We start from the raw sequence: 21507 nt of genomic DNA, 5'->3' as shown, positions 1-21507 counted from the left end.
TTTCTCTGTATGCAAACAGAGCTGCTGGTAGCAATAAGTCCCAATTCTGTGGATTGTCGTGTGCTATTTTTGAAATGCACCTCTTCAAAGTACCGTTGCATCGTTCGCAAAGCCCGTTGCTTTGGGGATGATAGGGCGTTGTGAACTTCATCTTGATGTGGTACATGTTCATGAAGTCTTTGGTAATGTCAGCTGTGAACTGTGTGCCTCTGTCAGAGAGGATAACTTCTGGGAAACCAATTCTGGAAAATATTTCTGACAAAGCTCTGGTGATGTCAAGCGCTGTAATGTTGACTAGAGGTACTGCTTCTGTCCATCTTGTACATGTGTCAATCAATGTCAGGACATATCGATGGTTTCTTGCTGAAGCTACTGGCATAGGACCAATCAGATCAACTGAGACTTTTTGGAATGGCTTGTCTGTCAATTCCATATCTTGAATAGGTGCCTGTGATTTGTTGTTCTTAGGTCCTTTGACTTGGCAAATATGACATGACTTCACGTATTTCTTGACGTCTTTAATGATACTTGGCCAATAAAATTCTTTGAGGATTCTGGCTTTAGTTTTGACTACACCCATATGGCTGGCGTGTGGAATGTTATGTCCTGTTGCCAGTATTTCTTTCCTGTATTTCTGTGATACTATTATTTGTTGAACGGTATTGTCTTTATGCATGGCATTTTTCACCAGGAGGCCATCTTGAAAATATGGTTTATTTGGTAGATTCAGCTGTTTGTTTGCTTGAGCCTTCTGATAGAGTATTTGCAATGTTGGATCTCGCTTCTGTTCTTCTTTGAAGTCATCATGTGTGAAATATGACTTGTCTTGATGGACTTCAGTTTGACCAGTTAGAGTTCTTGTATCATTGCTAGAGACTCTGGGCATGTCGTCTTGTTCTTCAAAGTTCAACAATGGACATTCAGGAATTGGAGGTGGACTTATGACCGGTAGGGATGGGCTTGATGTAACTGGGGATGTCCATGTTGAGTGTTCTTGATTGTTGCTGGCTACTGGACTAGTAACTGGTTCTGTTGCATTCTGCATAACTTGAGTAATTGAGGTAGCCATGTGATTATTTTGGCCAACTTGTTCAGGTGCCAAATGTTCTTGTTGTCTGGACATGGATCTTGTCATTACTGCCAAACATTTTTGACCTTGCTCTATGGCATTTGTCCATTCAGTAAGTTCTTGAGGAGTGCATTCTTTAACTCCCTCTATGTTTCCAATGATTAGGTCCACTGGTAGATTGGGTGTTACTAATGCTTTTGTTTGACCACTGAAGAATGGTGTAGTAACATAAATGATGGCCTCAGGTAACTTGCTGACAGTTCCGTTGAAGGCAGTGGCTTGGACGTGGTTGCCTGTGAAACGGTTTGCGTGTACGAAGCGTTCATGTACTAATGTGGACGTGCTTCCGGTGTCACGAAGAACTTCCACCTTCTTGTCTCCTACAAAGCCTGGATAAAATTTGAGACCATTGGACTTTGCAATGACTGTCATAGTTGAGTGCTCATTGTAATAGCTTCTGTTAGGCATATATTGTGGTCTGGAGTCCTGTGAATGACTTCTGTAGCGAGGTTTGTTGTTATCTGGTTTATTATTTCTAGGTGCTTTGTTGAGATTGTATTGCTCTCTATTGCTGTATCTTTGAGTTGGTGATGTGGGTCTATCAAAATTTTGATTTTTGGAGACTGCCTGTTTTTTCCAACATTCATGAGTTTGGTGACCCTTTTTATGGCAAAATGAACATTCTTTGGTTCTGCTGCGGCATTGAGATGTGAAATGCCCTAGTTTATGACATTTGTTGCATTTGACTTTGTCATCTGACTTATATCTTGCATTTTTGTCTTGAGCAAAGCAGACAAAATTTTCTTCAACAGATGGTTTGACTGACTTGTTTGGATAGGCTGCTCTATATTGTCTGATGATCTTGGTTAGTGTCTGGATATCAGTAGGATTTCTCTCTATAATGTAGGATTGAATATCTTCTGAGTGAGCATGGGTGATGTTGTCGATAATAATATGTTGACGAAGAGCTTGGTAACTTTCTTCTATTTTGGCCATGGATACCCATCTATCAAACCACATTGACATATTAGCTACAAAAATTTGAGGATCATCATTTTGCTGTGGCCTTTCATTATAAAATTTCTTTCTATAGTTGGCTGAGGTTGCTCCGTATTGGCGCAGTAGAGCTTCCTTGATATCAGAGTAAGTGCTGCGTTCATTGATGGACAGTTGTGAGCAAATGTTGACAGCTTTGCCAGTCAAGAGGGTAAGGAGTGAGCTCGACCAATGTGCTTCAGGTAGACCGGATGTTGTAGCTATTTCTTCAAATCTTATGAGATACGAGTCCATATTGTCAATGTTTTCGTTGAAAGCCGATATTTTGTTCATTAATCTGTATTTGTCAAACATACTTGAGTGACCTTGAATTGAAATGCTTTCTTTATTTTCTTTATTTTGTTTTTCGAATTCCATTTTTTCTTTTTCATGTTGCCTTTGTTTCTCGGCTTCTTGCCTTTGTTTCTCGGCGTCTTGCAATTTTTTTTCTTCTAATTGCATGCGTTTTTCAGAATCTTGCCTTTGTTTTTCAGCTTCTTGCCTTTGTTTTTCAGATTCTTGCCTTTGTTTTTCAGATTCTTGCTCTTGATATTCTTTTTCTTCTTGTTTCTCTGCCCACTGGTCTGGCTTTGAAATTTGCTTTTCTTTGGCAAATTCTATTAATTCGAAGAATCGTTTTGTTCTAGCACTGGAAGCCATATTTAATTTTTTGTTAGTTTCTTGTATTGGAGCAAAAAGTTCAATATCTGGATTTTGGCTTTATCTCAGATATAATAATAATATAGATCTAGTGACAAAGTTCTTGAAGCCTCAATTTGCTAATAAATTCTTGACAGTAGACTTGTAGTTACTGGAGTCGTATGATTGAATATATAGATCTATTGAGCCGATGTACTTTTTACTGGTTTAACAGTTGGTTAAATCTGGTCTTCTGTTTACTTTGTGCTGCTCAAATGATTATTTACTGGTCTTCTTTGTAATGCCAGTTATTTGCTTTACTGGTCTTTTTTTATAATGCCAGTTATTTGATTTACTGGTCTTTTATATTGCCAGTTATTTGCTTTACTGGTCTTTTTTATAATGCCAGTTATTTACTTTACTGGTCTTTTTTATAATGCCAGTTATTTACTTTACTGGTCTTTTTTATAATGCCAGTTATTATGTATATTGGTCTTATTCCTTTTGCCAATTACATATAATAATAGATTTCGTGAGTTAGACGTAACTCTAACGAAAATCTTTATAAAAGAATTATCGATAACCAACTGACCTGTTAAACACAGAAATTCTGTCCTCCGTTAAATAAGAATGAAGTTCCTTTGAAGAGTTTAGAATTTGGTCCTAGATCTTGAATAAATTTCGTTAAAAGTTGTCCATGAACTTTTGTTAGTCGGAGAGTGCCAAATGTAACAACACTAGTGCCAAATGTAACAACATGCACGATGTTACGATGTGTTGTGATGCCGGGGATTTTACTTGAATTCAATAGTTAACAAAAAATGAAGATCTAGAATCACAATTGACAATTCTTTGATAAAACAAAACTCTGGAACTTTATTTAAATACAACGTAAGTACAGTTTATGTACAAATTACAAATCAATGAGCATGAAACATATTACAAAGGCTTTAGATCAGAGCTCTTAGAAACGTGACTGACTACAAGGACATTATTTATTGACTGGCTTTTCTTTCTTACTACCGCCAATTCTCTGGCGCTAACTCTTTTCAAAAATGTCTTTGTTTAAATTCAAATCAACCAATATATTTCAAACATACTAATTACGTCCCTTGGGTAAATCCTGACTTGAATGTCAAGTGTCTAAATTTGAGGATTAAATCCCGAGACTCATGTCGAGGGCTTATATTTCTTTCAAAAATGAAATGTACAAACAATTCTATAATGTAATCTGTGACACTAGGGCACAATAAACGTCTTCCGAAAGAATGAAGGGTCAGAATGTAATAAAGATTATGTACACACACACACACATAAATACATATAATTTTTTTTCGCCCGGGGGGGGGGGGGGGAAAGAAAAAAATTTACCCCCCCAAACCCCCCCCCCCGAAAAAAAATCCTGGCTACGCCCATGGAATGGGTTGCCTGAAATAGCCAAGAAAACCAAAGACTTGGCAGATTTTAAGTCAATGACACATAATATAACATAGACTGACACATAATATAACATAGACTGACACACAATATAACATAGATTGACATATAATATAACATAAGATTGACATATAATATAACATAGATTGACACATAATATAACATAGATTGACACATAATATAACATAGACTGACACACAATATAACATAGATTGACATATTATATAACATAGATTGACACATAATATAACTTAGATTGACACATAATATAACATAGACTGACACACAATATAACATAGATTGACACATAATATAACATAGACTGACACATAATATAACATAGATTGACACATAATATAACATAGACTGACACACGATATAACATAGATTGACACATAATATAACATAGACTGACACATAATATAACATAGATTGACACATAATATAACATAGATTGACACATAATATAACATAGATTGACACATAATATAACATAGATTGACACATAATTTAACAGATTGACACACAATATAACATAGAATGACACATAATATAGCATACATTGACACATAATATAACATAGACTGACACACAATATAACATATATTGACACATAACGTCTGCAATGTCTAAGTCCAGAAGAAGGTAGACACCAAAGGAATGAAGCCTAACTACACCGTGAGTGACCATTAGATCACAATGCATTGTCTTTCTAGGGCTAGAGAATGACGCAGTGAAAGACGTTGAGAATGATATAATGAGTGACGTAGAGGATTACGTAGAGAACGACGTCGTAGGCGTTGTAGATAATGACGTATTAAGTGACATTAAGAATGACGTAGTGAGTGACGTAGAGAACGTCGTTGATGTCATGACAAAAACTACAAACCGAACGGAAGAGATTGACCTTCATATAAAGAAAAGGGACTCAACTGTTTGAGCGAAAGAGGCGAAACAGACGTAACCACAGCATTACAGCACAAAAACAAGAAGAAACAATATGGCGGACCACCGAAATGAAGAATTCTGACCAATTGTGGTTGTAGATAACTTAGCTGGGAACCTCGACTCAAAGCAAACACTGGAAAGGCATTAAGCAAATAAATCTGTCTTTTTTTATCCTGCCCCACACTCAGTCGTCATAGTATAAGCATACATATTTTTTGTTAGTGTCGGGCAGTGTTTGAGTTCTGCGAGTCCTGAATAAGTGTTCTACGAACACACGACTACTTCAATAGAAGCCACCACGTGAAAAAAAAACAAACAAAGTGTTTCGCTAAATACTCAGAATGTGCGAAGTGTTCTGTTAAGGAAAAAGTTTGGGAACCACTGGTGAGGGGCTTTGAGTCATCATCACTGCTCGTTGGCTTGCATGGCTCTAGGATTGCACTCCCTAATAAGGTCTACACAACTCCTCTTAACTTTGGCAGGTGAAGCCATTGTTTGAGTCGATGATTGAACTCAAACACAAGATTTGTCTGTTTTAATCACTTGTACAACAGCTGTGGCAACTGGCGTTAAGATACGAGCTTATTCTAATTTATGGAATATTTTCAAAAGTGTTGATCAATAAGTGCATGTTGAAATCTCCCATACATCTGGATATCCTAAAACAAAACAAACCTTGTTGAAGGCAGGCGCAGAGGACGTAAAGACTTAAATAGACCCCCCCCCCCCAACCACCACAGCGATGACAAACTGTGTAGGTCGTAACTTGGTTTGCATAGCGTGTGTATTGGTGTTTCTATGGTGATCGTGAAAAGAAGCTAGCTATTGGTTGGTGTTTATGTAGGGTGAATGACGCAAGATAAGCAGCATTTGTCGTAAGCTGTCTTGGGTAGGCCAGACGACTCCAGAATGCCAGAGTGAAAAGACGTGTTTTTATGGTGATCTCGATTTTCTTAAAAATATAATTTTGCATTATTACTTAAGTCTGAAACATTTATTTCATTTTATCTCAAGTTGAATTAGTCTGTATAGTAATACAATTTAGATTTAGTATTGTTATTCAAGTTATTTCAAGTTTTGACAAAGTTAAATATAATATACTGTTCAGCTTAGGCGCCAACTTGCCTTAGCTGACATAGAAGAGAGTACCTGGTGGCATGCGGCTTCAGAACGAGGCAGCCGGAGGTCAAACGCCGCGGGATACACATTTGAGACCAAAAGAAAATCCGCTGCCGAGGACAGACTTAGACAGCGAAAAGAAAATCTTAATCGACCCCCGGTGGACAAGGGTTATGCTTGCCCTGCAAAATATATAGTTCACAGCTGGGACTGCGTAGCCACTGGAAATACTGCATTCCACATTAATCTTCGGACTCGAGGTACGGTAATGCTTTACTATTATTATCTCAATAGTGCTTTTATTATATTCATATGTAGAACTAGGCGTCCCTGAGGGCGATGGATTTCAAACTGTGGAACGTGTGTCACTGATGTAGCCTACTTCAAGCCATGTCAAGTGGTAGGCCTACTCGTGCGGTTCTTTATTATACATAGACACACTAATTCAGCTTTTGCTAGCGAGGGAACCTGAATACCAAAAATGTGCTCACAAGTAGCAAATGGAGAAGTGTTTTTTTTTTTCTCGCAATGTCTAGCAATGAAGGCAGTCTCTGTAGTCGATACAGATAAGTTAAGTTATTTACCTTCTATCTCCCCGACCTTGACGTCGGGATGCAACGTTGGATAGAGCTTTTTTTTTTTATATTTATCATTTGTCTCGGCACTGCAGCTTCCCACTTTTTGTGTGAAATGAGAGGGTGTGTGTTATATACTTCCCAAATGTTTATTCTAGTCTGAGTCTATTGTCTTGTTTCAACTGTTCTTACTTGTCCAGGGATTTGCGAGAGAGAGATATGAAGGTCTGACGAGCATTAAAAAAATTAGCTACCAACATCGTTTCAGTATTTTGATTTGTCGTTCATTTAGCTCCAGACACTAGAGGAAATAAGCTTTTGGTTATAGTGCTAGATACACGCTGTAAGTGTAGACATTGTTTCTGACACTTCATGGTTCATTTTATATAGTAATTCAATATATGCATTTAGGACAAAGATATATTTATAAATATAGAGGACAATATATTTATTTAGGACTAAGATATATTTGTAAATATAGAGGACAATATATTCATTTAGGACAAAGATATATTTGTAAATATAGAAGACAATATATTCATTTAGGACAAAGATATATTTATAAATATAGAGAACAATATATTCATTTAGGACAAAGATATATTTATAAATATAGAGAACAATATATTCATTTAGGACAAAGATATATTTATAAATATAGAGGACAATATATTCATTTAGGACAAAGATATATTTATAAATATAGAGGACAATATATTTATTTAGGACAAAGATATATTTATAAATTGGACAACAAAATATTTCTGTAAATAAAGAAATTTATTTCATTAAATACTAGCACAATATTTAAAAACATTAAATCAGATAATGGAACAATTAAAAATATTCAAATAACCTTATAGAATATTAGCTTTCTAATTTATTTACTATATATAGATCAAAGTTTCTAAATAGTATATATAGAACAAAGCTTTCTAAATAGTATGTATAAATCAAAGCTACATAGTACATATATAAATCTGAGATTTTTAAACATTAGGTAGATCATAGGTTTTTAAAGTCTCAACACAAAAATTGTCTTTTAATTACATGAAAAGAAAAAAAAATCAACAATTTACATTTGTAAAGGAGGGAGACAGAGTGTAAAAGTTATGACTTGTTGCAACAGCAGCAACACTTACTTGAGATCACACAATTTTGTACTTCACTTATAAACAACAGTCTGACAATTTCTTAGTTAGAAAATAATACCCAGATCCCAGTTCAGTGTCGATGATCCGTACCATTAAGTCATGCTACCTCCAACACTATGGTTTGAACTGAAATACAAAATAAACTTAAATGTACAACAAAAAAAACTTAGAACATACAGCACTGTAATCTTTATATGCACAAAAGCTACCAAGAACACAAGACACAGGGGACATTGAATACATCTTGCTCAGGTCATTAACTCAGGCAATATATTTTATACATAAATGTACAAGGACACACTTTAGTTAATGCAATATTGTTTATTAAAGTTATTATTTCTGGAATGCTTGATACACCTATCTTAGTATATTTATGGATATGGATATACAGTGGAGTAGCATCCATGGCAAGAAGGGAAGAGGTTCAATGAACCCAGACCCACCACCTTAAAGGGATCACAGCCTCTGATGTAGCAACCATGGCACGAAGGGGTTTATTGCACTTGGGCGCATTACTCATGACAATTAGGGTCCACATGATGACATCAAAGTGGAAACAAAATTTCATTTTCATAAAAGCCGATTAAAAAAAAAAAGTTGTATTGTAATAGTGGCTGGCATTGATCCCATTGTGAGTTAGAGCTGATGTGTTCTTGTTTCCACTTTAAGACCATTGATAGTATTACTGGAGGAAGTTGATGTGCTGAGACAGTTAGGTTAAGAAAATGTTGATGCACTACACACTTAAGAAGGAGGTGGCGACAAGTAGGCCTAAAGGAATAGTTATGATGGTGGGAATGAAAATGTCATCACAGCTGCTAAATATTCAACATTCTCAAAGCTCAATATGTTTACCTTTTTTTTTCTGTCTTTTTTTTTTTAAAGAAAAAAGTAAGCATTTTTTAAACTTTTTTATTACATTTCTATTAGCAGAAATCTAGATCTAGAAATAAATCAAATATTAAACAAACAACATATTCTGTTACATAAGGAATCGTCAAAATGTTACATCTTCAGCACTTTAACGGTGAATGGCGTAACCGATTTGAGGAGGTTTATAATAAAGATCCCAATTCTAAATGATAGAAAGAGCTATGACTAAATTTATAATAGAATAGTTTCATTCACTGATTGATGTTTATTACTTGGTTCATAGATCTGACAAAGAAAAAGACATCAAACAAGAGCAGGCTCATTTTGATGACTCTTGTTTGGGCGAAAAATGCTATGGACAGTGAAGCTTGTATTTTTCTATCCTCTTTTTCCAAAACATTACTTAAAAGAAAAATATCCCAATGGTCAAATTACATTTTTATAATAATAGACAATTATGTTTAGAATTCATGAAATTTATTGTCAAACAGGTGTTTTGTAAACCTAATTTGAATTTTTCAAAATACAAGAGCTAAGAGTTCTGGTAGCTTTGTGCACAGATCTGCTAAATCAGACAACGGTTTAATAATAACTCGCTGATGGGCTTTGTTACTCCAGACAAATGGATGTATTTTACTTTCAACCATGCTTTTTGTTCAGTGATCTCTCCCAAGGATATGTATGGAAAGAAGGAGTCAAAGAATGGTCGCATACTCCAAATAATGAAAAACCTCAATTATCTTTAAATACAAGACAAGGCCAAGACTATGATGGTGCTTCCAATAGGAATGGACACTTATACTTAGCCTTCAGGTGTTACTTGTACAATAGCAGCCGCCAGAACATTATGTTCACTACACTAACCTCAACATAAACTTGTTCTTCAATTATTCTGTCAGCTGTGTTCAAGAAGTTGAAGAGTTCCATATCTAGGAACAATATATATATGTATTTTTGCTCACTACATATCAAGATAGGCGTTCTTGAATCCAATAGGGAAAGCATAGTTTATAGGGACACAAACAAAATTGTGCCCTGCAAGGTGATCATCAAGGAATGAGGCTCAAACAGCAATGAGATTAATCTATTTTGAAGTATTAAAGATGCTAGAACAGATTACTTTGTGTTCCCCAAAAGGCAAAAAAAAAATCTGGAAGCTGCAGCCCTTGTGGAGAAATTAGAAACATTCATACTATTGTTCAGCTTATTTGTCCAGTACAAAATTGTAAGCGGAATCAACAATCAACGCTGTAACAAAAATGTTGGAAAGTGAGCAGCCCGATCAACATCTATAGATGTGTGAGTCAACTGGAGAAAATCTACAATGAAGTAAGTCATTTGAAAAATGACAGAGTATAAAAATGAGGCTTATGGAGTAGCTTGATCTTGTGTTGATCCAGTTTTTCGATTGCAGAAAATTAAAAGATGATTTGATGAATCTACTGCTGACTACTTTCAAGAGAAAGTTCCAGAGAAGACTCAAAATCAACATATTCAATGTAATTGTTTCACAATTACAACATGACAGATTTCATGGGCATACAAATTGTCAATTTGTTTCAGTCATTAGTGTCCAGTTTCATTTCAAGTGCAACAACAAAGAGTTATATTTTGTCACCATGCTTCTAGTCTCATCTAGATGACACTGTCATAGAATATTGTTCAGAGATGCAATTCTTTAAAGAAACGTCATTGTTCAGTACGAGATACTTATACATGTAAAAAAAAAAAAACTATAAATCATTATTACAGTCGTAGTGCAGCATGTTTTGAATGTGGTTATTGAATAGAAGGGAGGTTAAAAATTAGGATGTCGAAAAATATGGACGTGAGAATATTAAAGTGTTTATAAAATAGAACCTGAGAGTGTCTATTTTTTTGACGAGTCGTGTGTCTTAACAAGTGGCGAGCAACGAAAAAAAGGCCAGACCTACGTTCTATAAAACTAAACTCCTGTCTACTGACAGTCGGGGTATAAGTACTATTAGGCTACTACAAAATGACTAGATCTCGATATTTATTAACTGAGTGAGCTTCATCTGGACCTACGTGATCCACTCAATGGTAAACATGGACTTATATTTGAAAGCTAACTATAAAGTCACAATTGTTTAAGAAATCAATTGTTTTGCTGAGTTGACAACTCAGCCAAACAAAAAAAAATCTGGATTTATACCATTGTGTGCTCATTTGTAATGAAGGCTAATGAGTGACATGCAATTTCAAAATTTCTTTACATTTATGAATACGAAGACGTTGGGGTCTTTAGACTGTATCCTCATATGTTATGAACTTATTGTCAATACTAAGGAATCCTATCACTGGTTGCTGAATTACATGCTCATTGTTCGAGGTGCTGGCTAGACATAATTCTAAACACTAGCCTTTAACATTTAAACTCTATGAAAACTTTTACAATTATTTAGGGTAAAAATATTGGTTTTTGACTACGAAAAGAGAAACAGCGCACTCCTTAAGGTTCACATAAGGTTATATAACTTCATAAAGAAAGTGTACATTATGGCGAGTAAGCTGAGATAGTGCTTTGAAAGAATTGGAATTAGAAGGGTCTGAGCTGAGAAAATATGTACCGGTACAAGAAAGATTGATAGAAAGGGAGAAGCTAGTCATGGGAAAAGAATTAGAGAAAGAGAAGTTAGTCATGGGAAAAGAATTAGAGAAAGAGAAGTTAGCCTTGGGTAAAGAATTTGAGAAAGAGAAGCTAGTGTAATGTACTAGTTTAGAGAGTAGGTTAGTTTTGTAGGACATATATATTGTGTAAGACAGACTAATGAGGTAGTAGACTTAGGCGAACACGGGACCAACATGGCGTTATGTTAGAAGTAGATTGTGTTTTGAATAGTAGTTGAATAGTAATTAGATATAGCGACGTTTTAGGAAGACTGGGCGGATTTCCCAGTGGTTAATAAAGTATCATTTTATAGAACTGAATGTTATCAACTATATTCAGCTTGTAATGTTCTGTGGCTAATGTTAAGTAATAATTGATACATAGTCGAAGTCAGATTAGATTAGCCCACAACACTAGTCATTGAATAGGAATTAGAGAAAGAGAAGTTAGCCATGGATAAAGAATTAGAGAAAGAGAAGTTAGCTATGGATGAAGAATTAGAGAAAAGAGAAGCTAGTCATGGAAAAAAAATTAGAGAAAGAGAAGTTAGTCATGGGTAAAGAATTAGAGAAAGAGAAGTTAGCCATGGGTAAAGAATTAGAGAAAGAGAAGTTAGTCATGGGTAAAGAATAAGAGAAAGAGAAGTTAGCTATGGATGAAGAATTAGAGAAAGAGAAGTTAGCTATGGATGAAGAATTAGAGAAAGAGAAGTTAGCTATGGAAGAAGAATTAGAGAAAGAGAAGCTAGTCATGGAAAAGGAATTAGAGAAAGAGAAGTTAGCCATGGGTAAAGAATTAATTAGAGAAAGAGAAGTTAGTCATGGGTAAAGAACTAAAGAAAGAGAAGTTAGTCATGGGTAAAGAATTAGAGAAAGAGCAGTTAGTCATGAGTAAAGAATTAGAGAAAAAGAAGTTAGCTATGGATGAAGAATTAGAGAAAGAGAAGTTAGCTATGGATGAAGAATTAGAGAAAGAGAAGTTAGCTATGGATGAAGAATTAGAGAAAGAGAAGTTAGCTATGGATGAAGAATTAGAGAAAGATAAGCTAGTCATGGAAAAGGAATTAGAGAAATAGAAGTTAGCCATGGGTAAAGAATTAATTAGACAAAGAGAAGTTAGCCATAGGTAAAGAATTAATTAGAGAAAGAGAAGTTAGTCATGGGTAAAGAATTAGAGAAAGAGAAGTTAGCCATGGGTAAAGAATTAGAGAAAGAGAAGCTAGTCATGGAAAAAAAATTAGAGAAAGAGAAGTTAGTCATGGGTAAAGAATTAGAGAAAGAGAAGTTAGCCATGGGTAAAGAATTAGAGAAAGAGAAGTTAGTCATGGGTAAAGAATAAGAGAAAGAGAAGTTAGCTATGGATGAAGAATTAGAGAAAGAGAAGTTAGCTATGGATGAAGAATTAGAGAAAGAGAAGTTAGCTATGGAAGAAGAATTAGAGAAAGAGAAGCTAGTCATGGAAAAGGAATTAGAGAAAGAGAAGTTAGCCATGGGTAAAGAATTAATTAGAGAAAGAGAAGTTAGTCATGGGTAAAGAACTAAAGAAAGAGAAGTTAGTCATGGGTAAAGAATTAGAGAAAGAGCAGTTAGTCATGAGTAAAGAATTAGAGAAAAAGAAGTTAGCTATGGATGAAGAATTAGAGAAAGAGAAGTTAGCTATGGATGAAGAATTAGAGAAAGAGAAGTTAGCTATGGATGAAGAATTAGAGAAAGAGAAGTTAGCTATGGATGAAGAATTAGAGAAAGATAAGCTAGTCATGGAAAAGGAATTAGAGAAATAGAAGTTAGCCATGGGTAAAGAATTAATTAGACAAAGAGAAGTTAGCCATAGGTAAAGAATTAATTAGAGAAAGAGAAGTTAGTCATGGGTAAAGAATTAGAGAAAGAGAAGTTAGCCATGGGTAAAGAATTAGAGAAAGAGAAGTTAGCTATGGATGAAGAATTAGAGAAAGAGAAGCTAGTCATGGAAAAGGAATAAGAGAAAGAGAAGTTAGTAATGGGTAAAAAATTAGAGAAAGAGAAGTTAGTCATGGGTAAAAAATTAGAGAAAGAGACTTGTTAGGACACAAGACTCTTCAAAATAATAATACACTCTCAGGTTAAGTTAGCCATGGGTAAAGAATTAGAGAAAGAGAAGTTAGACATGGAAAAAAGAGAAAGAAGTTAGCTACGGATTAGGAACTAGAGAAAGAGAAGCTAGCTATCCGTAAAGAGAAATTAGCTACGGATAAGGAGCTAGAGAAAGAGAAGCTAGCTATCCGTAAAGAGAAATTAGCTACGGATAAGGAACTAGAGAAAGAGAAACTAGCTATGGGTAAAGAATTAGAGAAAGAGAAGCTAGCTATGGAGAAAGAGAAGTTAGCCATGGGTAAAGAATTAGAGAAAGAGAAGCTAGCTATGGAGAAAGAAATGTTAGCCAATGAGAAGAAAAAGTTGTCAATAGAAAAAGAAAACGCTAAAGATGTAGGGACAAAAAAAGAAAAATGACTTGTATGGACATAGATTAGCGAAACATAAAAGTACACTGTTTGATGAGAATAAACGAGATATAGATATGTTTCTAAAGAAGTTTGAAATTGAAATGAAAGAACTGGATTTTCCCTACGATAAATGGACATTTTTCTTATCAAAGCCATTTTCAGCAGCGGTCCCGTCAAAGGTTTGCATGATTCAGAGTAAGTATCAAATAGTAAAGCAACAGCTACTACGAACATTTGGAAAATCTGAGGCTTTTTATAGTCAACACTATGTGAATTGTAGGCCTACCCTAGAAATCAATGATGACCCGCAGACATTTTTAGACCGAATGAACAGTTACTTTGACAATTGGAAAGAATCAGCAAAAATAGAAGATACTTTTGACGAACTAAAAATTTTTCTTATATTCTTTATTTATAAAGTTATTAATGAGAGTCAAGACGAACTCAAAATATTCTTACTAGAGAGAAAACCAAAATCTGTAGAGGGTATAATAGAGTGGCAAAAAAGTGACATTGAAGAAATCGTAGCATTTAACAAGTCTAAAGAGAAGGAAGACGCCCTTCTTAAAACAGAGATGATCAGTGTAAGAGACAAGGTTGGAATAGAGAAGATAGTAAACAAGGACAGTATTATAGTCATAGGGGACAGGACCATGAAAATAGACAGGGAAGAGAAGACAGGGTAGGAGATGGAATGGATCAAAAGTTTGTCCTTATTTTCATGTTTGGGAAATCTAGATTATCTTCAGACATTTGTCGGGAACAAACCAGCTAAGACTATACGAGATACTGGTAGCACGATTGTTGGAGGTATCAAAAAATTGGTGGAAAGTTGTAAATCCAGGAGTTGGGTCACATTTGACGGGAGGACTGCTCATCAATACACCCCTTTATACGGGGATGATGGGCCTTCGATATCTATTGAACTTGTCTGACAGGGAGGGTGTTACGGTTGCAGCACAGAGCATGGTGTGAATGACAAATGGTGCGGATGTGGTTATTGAATGGAACAGAGGTACAAAAAAAAAAGGATGCCGGAAAATATATTGACATGAACAGAGTTGCCAATACTATGAAAACTTTCTTTATGAAAATAAAACCTGAGAGTGTCTGCTTATTTTGAAGAGTCTTGTGTCTCAAACATAACTCCTGGACTTAACTACAAACAAACAACCACTAAAACACATTTATTAAATATTGCCCTAACGAAAGAATCAAATCCACTGGAGGCCAAAGTAGGCACGCTCGAAACAATTGAAGGCTATCCAAAACAGCTATTCATATATATACCGACGGATCGGCCTTCAAAGCCACCATCAATGCTGGTCTTGGTGCCTTCCTGGTCTTTCCCAAATATAAACACTTTGAAATAAGTGCACCCTGTGGCGATTACTGCTCTAACTTCCAAGCCGAAATTGAGGCAATTACCATAGCACTGCAGACAGTCGAAAACAAAGTATATAAAAGAGTACAATCGCCATAAGATATTGTTGTCTTTACAGACTCTCAATCCACTCTGCAAGCACTTAACAGCAGCACCCCCAAACAGTCCAAGAGAGTTGACAACACAAATAGTGATAATACATCAGGTGATGTCAAAATTATATATCAATATCACATTATACAGTGGATCCCTAGACAAGGGAAATGAAAACTATCAAAGGCAGGATCATCTATGGAACAAGTTTGGTTTGGTTTTGATTTTAGGCACGTCGGCACAATTTAAGCCATGTCGTGCCCGCAGTCCATTAAGGACTACTCTCTCTCTCTACATAACAAGGGCTAAATTCTATACAGTTAAATCTTTAAAATCAAGGTCTATTCACAGTTAAAATAGTAGAGGTAGTAAAAATTTAATAATTTGGTAAAAATCTAATGTAAATAGTACATGTTCACAAATTCATAAATCAGATCTTCGTAGACAATCCCACTTCCCGGATAAACCCCAGTACCTATGGAACAACCAGATAGACCTGTTAACTACCTCACCCTAAGGTCAATGTTAGTCAACAATCACAATGAGGAGTAGCTCAACCAACTGGAATCAGGAAACACAGGCAGAGCCATGTACAAAGAAATGACCATGCCAACAAGCTGGGCAGTATTAACTTTTTTCCCCGCAAGAGCAATCTACAATCTTCCAACTAAGAACAGGACACACACCTCTGTTAAATTACCGTCTTAACATAATAAATTCCACACAACTCCATTTGTAGAAGCCCATCCGTAAGAAACCATAAACCATATCCTCTTTGAATACCCGTTCCTAATCCAACTTAGACAGACCCTACTACCACTACAGCCCAACATAACTAACACCCTGTACAGCAGTGCTGAACAACAGAAGAGAACAGCACACTTTTTTTCCTTGGCACAGTCTGCAAAAGAGCTGACAGCTCAGAAGCAAAAAGCTGGCTAGAAGAAGAAGTGTCTTAACAATCATCAAGTTTTCCAAATAGCATATATGTTATTTCTCACATTGCCTGTGACTGCTCAGCAGAGTAGTCATTTTCAAAAAGTGCAATGAATACAAAATTATGTAAGAAGTTCAATGACCTCCTAGCTGTTCCTTCCATTAAACAAGAAAGTCAAAAGTTGATGCAATAGAGGCACTATGCTACTCAGATGGCCAGAAAAATGAAATTCTAATAAATAAATTGAAAATTGAATTAAAAATGTATTTATTAGAAGTGATGGACATAGAATTAGATTTTTTGTTCCTATTGTTAATGTTTAATAGTTTTCCACAAAGAAGTGTTTTCAGAATGAAAATGTGTATTAACCCTTAAAACGCGTATGGTAGTTTAGCCTCTAAACACCAGAATTGTAACTCCATTTTGTTTGCACTCTCTGAAAAACAGCTCAGCGCTTTAAGGGTTAATGTGAAAAATGTGATATACTTGTTAGTCATTTAATATAGTTAAGAAGCTGTACAAATATTGAGCTTTGAGACACTCTCATGACTTGATATTACTGACTGTATGATATAAGAAGAGGACTAAAAACAAAAGCTACCACTACTTGCATTGAAATGTCTTTTTTTAGTCAATGTACCAATACATACAGCCTACTTGATTTTTTATGTCACTAAATTTGACTTATAGGGAGGGGGGGCACCAATATATTCTTAAACCTGGGCCCACAGGTACCTTGCTACATCACTGTGGATATATAGGTCTATGATGGTATATAAATTTATACATTAATATAAAAAAAAAATAACATTACTATTCAGTATGTAAAGAAATAAAACATATACATTTGTATAAAAGATTAACATTATAAAATTATACAAAACAGATATCTTAGTTTTTGAAATAGTAATCTTCTTTGTTCAGCTGTATTTAAGACTTACAGCAGTTTAGTGATGCCACTAGGATGTGTGGCTTGGTGGTAGAAACCATTTGACTAACTAACTTACAAGGGGCTTCAAGTTCAAATCACCACTTGAGCTGAGTTGTGTTTGATGAGCACCTAAAGGCAGCAAAGAAACATTCTCCCAGATACCCCCCACACACAAGTCCACAGAAGAGATAGGACCAAAGAACACTGGGCATGCTGTAGCAGAAAGATGTGCTGTACAAAAGCAATTAAAAACAAATTGTGTACATACAGTTACAAGTTGGTGTCAGAGAAGCAAAAACAAATGAAATGCCAATCAAATTTAATTAATTATTTAAGTGATGTGATACTAACAACCACAGGCCTAGAAATAATGCATTTCTCAATGACACCTTATACTAAAATAAGGAATCGCCCTTCTCCTTACAATTAAAAAAACTAATAACTTCTATTGAATACCTGATAATACTTATTCATCATACACAAAGAATTCCAGACAGCTCTCAAAATTTTCCTAGTTAATTATTTTTCACAATAAACATAAAGTAACAAGAGGTCATTACTAGAATAATAATTAAGTCTGGTGTGAATTTATATTTTGGTTTTCTATAAATATAATGTTATGTTTGGTGCAATGCACAAATTGTAACCCAATAATAAAGATTATTATTATTATTACTGAATGTTAAGCCACTTAGTAGAATAATGAATAAGTTTCATTAATTCATAAGATTAAAATATGAAGATAAGATTAAAATTTGTATGGTAAAATTTGTAATGAAACAATAATGTGTAAATATAAATTGTGATAAAAAAATAAAAAAGAATATAAAAAGTAACAGAAGCACATGTGTGAAGTATAGCTTGCATAAGTAACATTATTCTGTGGGTGAATATTCGAGCCATCCACTGACACTGTTCAGTTTCAAGCATTAGTGAACAAACACAACTAATTGGACATACATTACCAGCTGATCTAGATATCACTTTACATAGCTAAACATCTGACTGAAATGTTCAGAAGAGAAAATGTCAATGAAATGTTCATTTGCTCAAGATAATTGTAACATTGTCTCCAAGGAAGCAAGGACAATATTAACAACATATACAACAACCACTACACAATATTTAAAAATATATATATATAGTAGTAATAATAATAAAGCTTGTCTTGGAGTCCGAAGATTAATGAGGAATGCAGTATTTCCCGTGGTTACAAAGCCCCAGCTGTGACCTACATATTTTGCCACATCAAGGACAAGCGTAATATATATATATATATATATATATATATATATATATATGATTTAATGGTCAATTAATAATATGGCGAATGTCTTCCAATCAGAAGATTAAGAGTGCAGTATTGTACAAGGCTTGGAGCAAAACAAAATCAAGAATATAAATATTTAAAATGTTTATAAAAAAATATTTCAATTGCAACATGGTGATCTTTAAAGAACAATATTAACCAATTAAAGGCACATTCTATAAGTTGTTCTTTGGCTTCAAATTAAAGAATAATAAAGATTGAACACAACTGGAATGAAAGACTGGTTCATCACCTATTGGAACTATTTGGCATAGTTTGCTGTGGAATGTTACAAAACAAATATTGATGTTGATTACAGTAAATAGAGAAGAAACTTCATCAACCAAAACCGAGAGAAAATGAAGCAAGCAAAGAGTTGAACAAATGACTGAAAACTTTGTCAAGCTAAGCCCTTTATATTCTACTGTTGGCCACAATAAGCTTAAAGTGTCCAGCACAGAAACCTATCCACAGAAGCTCTTCAATACAGAAATATGCCTCAATAGTAAAATATACCTAAGTGAAGAAGTTCACCTTTATATTGATAATAATTCAACTTTAGGCTTTAAATAATAAATATTAATATAAAAAGTAAAAGTTAAAATTTAAAAAAGGGGTCGCATTGAAAAAAATTTAAAACAGAATAAAAATATAAAAAGGTTTCGTCTGAGATCTGAAGTAAAGCATGAAATCACTAAAAATAGTATTTCAAAAATGTGTTCTACAAAATGACACGTCACTGTAACAGTAACATTCTTGGTTGCTAAAGGCAATGGTGAGAGAAAGTTGGGGTAAGTCTATACAATAGTAAATAGTTTATTTAAAACATTTAAAAACCTCCTTAAAATGGGAAGGGACAACTGGTGCAGTACTACCCCAAATAAAGGTATGCATGTAAACATTGTTTAAATCTGTATTGTATCACAGAGAACTGTTCCAGTCTCTAATAGAGAAAAACTGAAGTGAGATGCATATTTCTTATAACAACAGAATAGTGTTCAAAGTGTGATTCTCCTTTCGGGCACTTAGAATTCCATTAAACATTTGGAGAATTTTCCTTTCTTCAAAGCAATTTGAACAATGCTAATTTTCTACAAAATGTTGGTAATGTATCTGGCAGATTGGGGCCTTCCAATTATATGCCCACAAGTGCGGCCCATCATTCTGCATCATTGATCTCAAGCAATGAGGTGAGGCTAGGGGGATTGTGCAGCTCCACCCTTCTCAGCCCCAGCTCATCTATCTGACTTGACTTCCTCTCCTCACGGAGGTAACTCTCATTGTCTAGTCGAATTTGGGCCAGAAGAGAGAAAATCTCTTTAGTGAGCTCATCAGTGACACTTGGCTCAGTAATACCCTGAAATGTTCATAGTAACAGCTAAGATATGTGGAATAGCAACAAAAAATCTTTATAGGGTATTTTTTTTTATTAAGTCCAGCATGTCATTTATGATTCTTGTTAAATAATTAATAGATAAAAATACTTTGGAATGGATTAGTGCAAATTATGATAATCAAGGAGTATATTTTTTTTTGCACAGATTATATCTAAATAGATGATGACAGATTCTAGTATGCCTTTGGGATATAGGTAAATACAGTGTGGCACAAAAGTAGATATACAGTTATAGTAGAAATGTAAAAATTTGATACTAATAACAGCGGGAAATTCATTGTTAGCATTCCATAACAAAATAAATTACTATCAGCAAGGAAAAATTTATGTAAGTTTGATTTCTACTCCTGGGTGTTTGATACTGGTATTACTAAGCAAGTAGCTTCAACCATATAAAGGAAGTTTAATAACTTTAAACCTAATTTTCAGCCACCCTGATAGATAGATAACAGTTGAAGGAAATTAATTGCCCATTTATTCTCAAGCTATTCTGAACTTAATATTAAATCAATTCATTTCTTTCCTGTCTTAAAAATGATCTAAGAAATTTAATAATCAAACATTAATAGTTTTAAAGGTAATATTTGTGCATACCATAGCTGCTATACTCTCCAGCAGAGCAAACATTTGTCTTACAGTACTCAATAGATTGGATGCATTTCTTACCAATATACGATCACCCTGTAAAAAAAAAAAAATTCCTTATTCCTATCATATTATGAGTCCCTTAAATAAAAAGAAACAGTTTGATTAATGTATGTGTGATGGAGTGTGTATGTTTGTCTAGTGTAACTTGTTGATGTGGGTAATAGGATAAAAGAAGGAGACTGAAGACAGAACCATGTGTAAGGAATGTCTGCTGGAACAAGTACTTTGTAAGTGAGAAGAGATATAAAAGCCTTTGATATCTTGGAATTTCACTAGTGGCTTAATATATGTCTACACTGAGACTGAAATCTGTAAACATTTGTTAATACAAGTTTTTTTGTTAGTAAAAAAAAAAGTTTTGCGTTTTCCTGAGGTTTGTGTCTCAAGTGAATTAATACGCCTACATAGGTAAGTTGGACTAGCTGTCTTGAGCATGAACACTCATTCACAGTATGTACTCTACATTTCAAATAATTTACTCACACACATATATCAATGTTCTATCCAATTAATACAATAACATAAACCAGAGCATTGAATAACAAATGAAGCCATTAACCTGATGAGACTTTGGTGAATTGTGCAAAGCTGTGGCAATGATGTGAAGCTGAGAAGAACATCCATTCATCTTAAGTATACACATTTTAAGGTGATCAGCAAGCCTATAACATAAGACAAAAAAATACTTTGCATTATTGTGATTATTGTCACGGGTCACCTGTCACAGATTTAGTACATTTTCCATTTAAAACAATTAACAAAATGGTTAACTTTTTTATTGATACATGTGTTGTCATCAACAATGAATAATTGAAAGTTTCATATTTATTTGAGGTTCTGTAAGGTTGT

The 21507-nt window shown here is 34.5% G+C and overlaps 1 protein-coding gene across 3 annotated transcripts in view; it reads right to left on the bottom strand.

The window, feature by feature from the left end:
• Positions 1 to 7589: 7589 nt before the first annotated feature.
• LOC106055196 (uncharacterized) overlaps positions 7590 to 21507 on the bottom strand; it is a 49421-nt gene continuing 35503 nt past the window's right edge. The window contains exons 29-32 of one of the 3 annotated variants that reach the window (XM_056010160.1): positions 21218 to 21320; positions 20605 to 20691; positions 18271 to 18310; positions 7590 to 8102 (exon numbers count right to left, since the gene is read on the bottom strand). In XM_056010160.1, the coding sequence (XP_055866135.1) occupies positions 18299 to 18310; positions 20605 to 20691; positions 21218 to 21320 (202 nt within the window). In that variant the 3' untranslated portion in view covers positions 7590 to 8102; positions 18271 to 18298. Of the gene's footprint in view, positions 8103 to 17075; positions 18311 to 18576; positions 19972 to 20604; positions 20692 to 21217; positions 21321 to 21507 lie in introns of those variants that run through there. The other 2 variants (XM_056010159.1, XM_056010158.1) reach the window with 2 other exon arrangements.

The sequence above is a fragment of the Biomphalaria glabrata genome, chromosome 14, assembly GCF_947242115.1.
Source record: "Biomphalaria glabrata chromosome 14, xgBioGlab47.1, whole genome shotgun sequence".
Taxonomy (NCBI): Eukaryota; Metazoa; Mollusca; class Gastropoda; family Planorbidae; genus Biomphalaria; species Biomphalaria glabrata.
The sequence above is the reverse complement of the archived record's forward strand: the minus strand, read 5'-3'. Positions and strand labels throughout refer to the sequence as shown.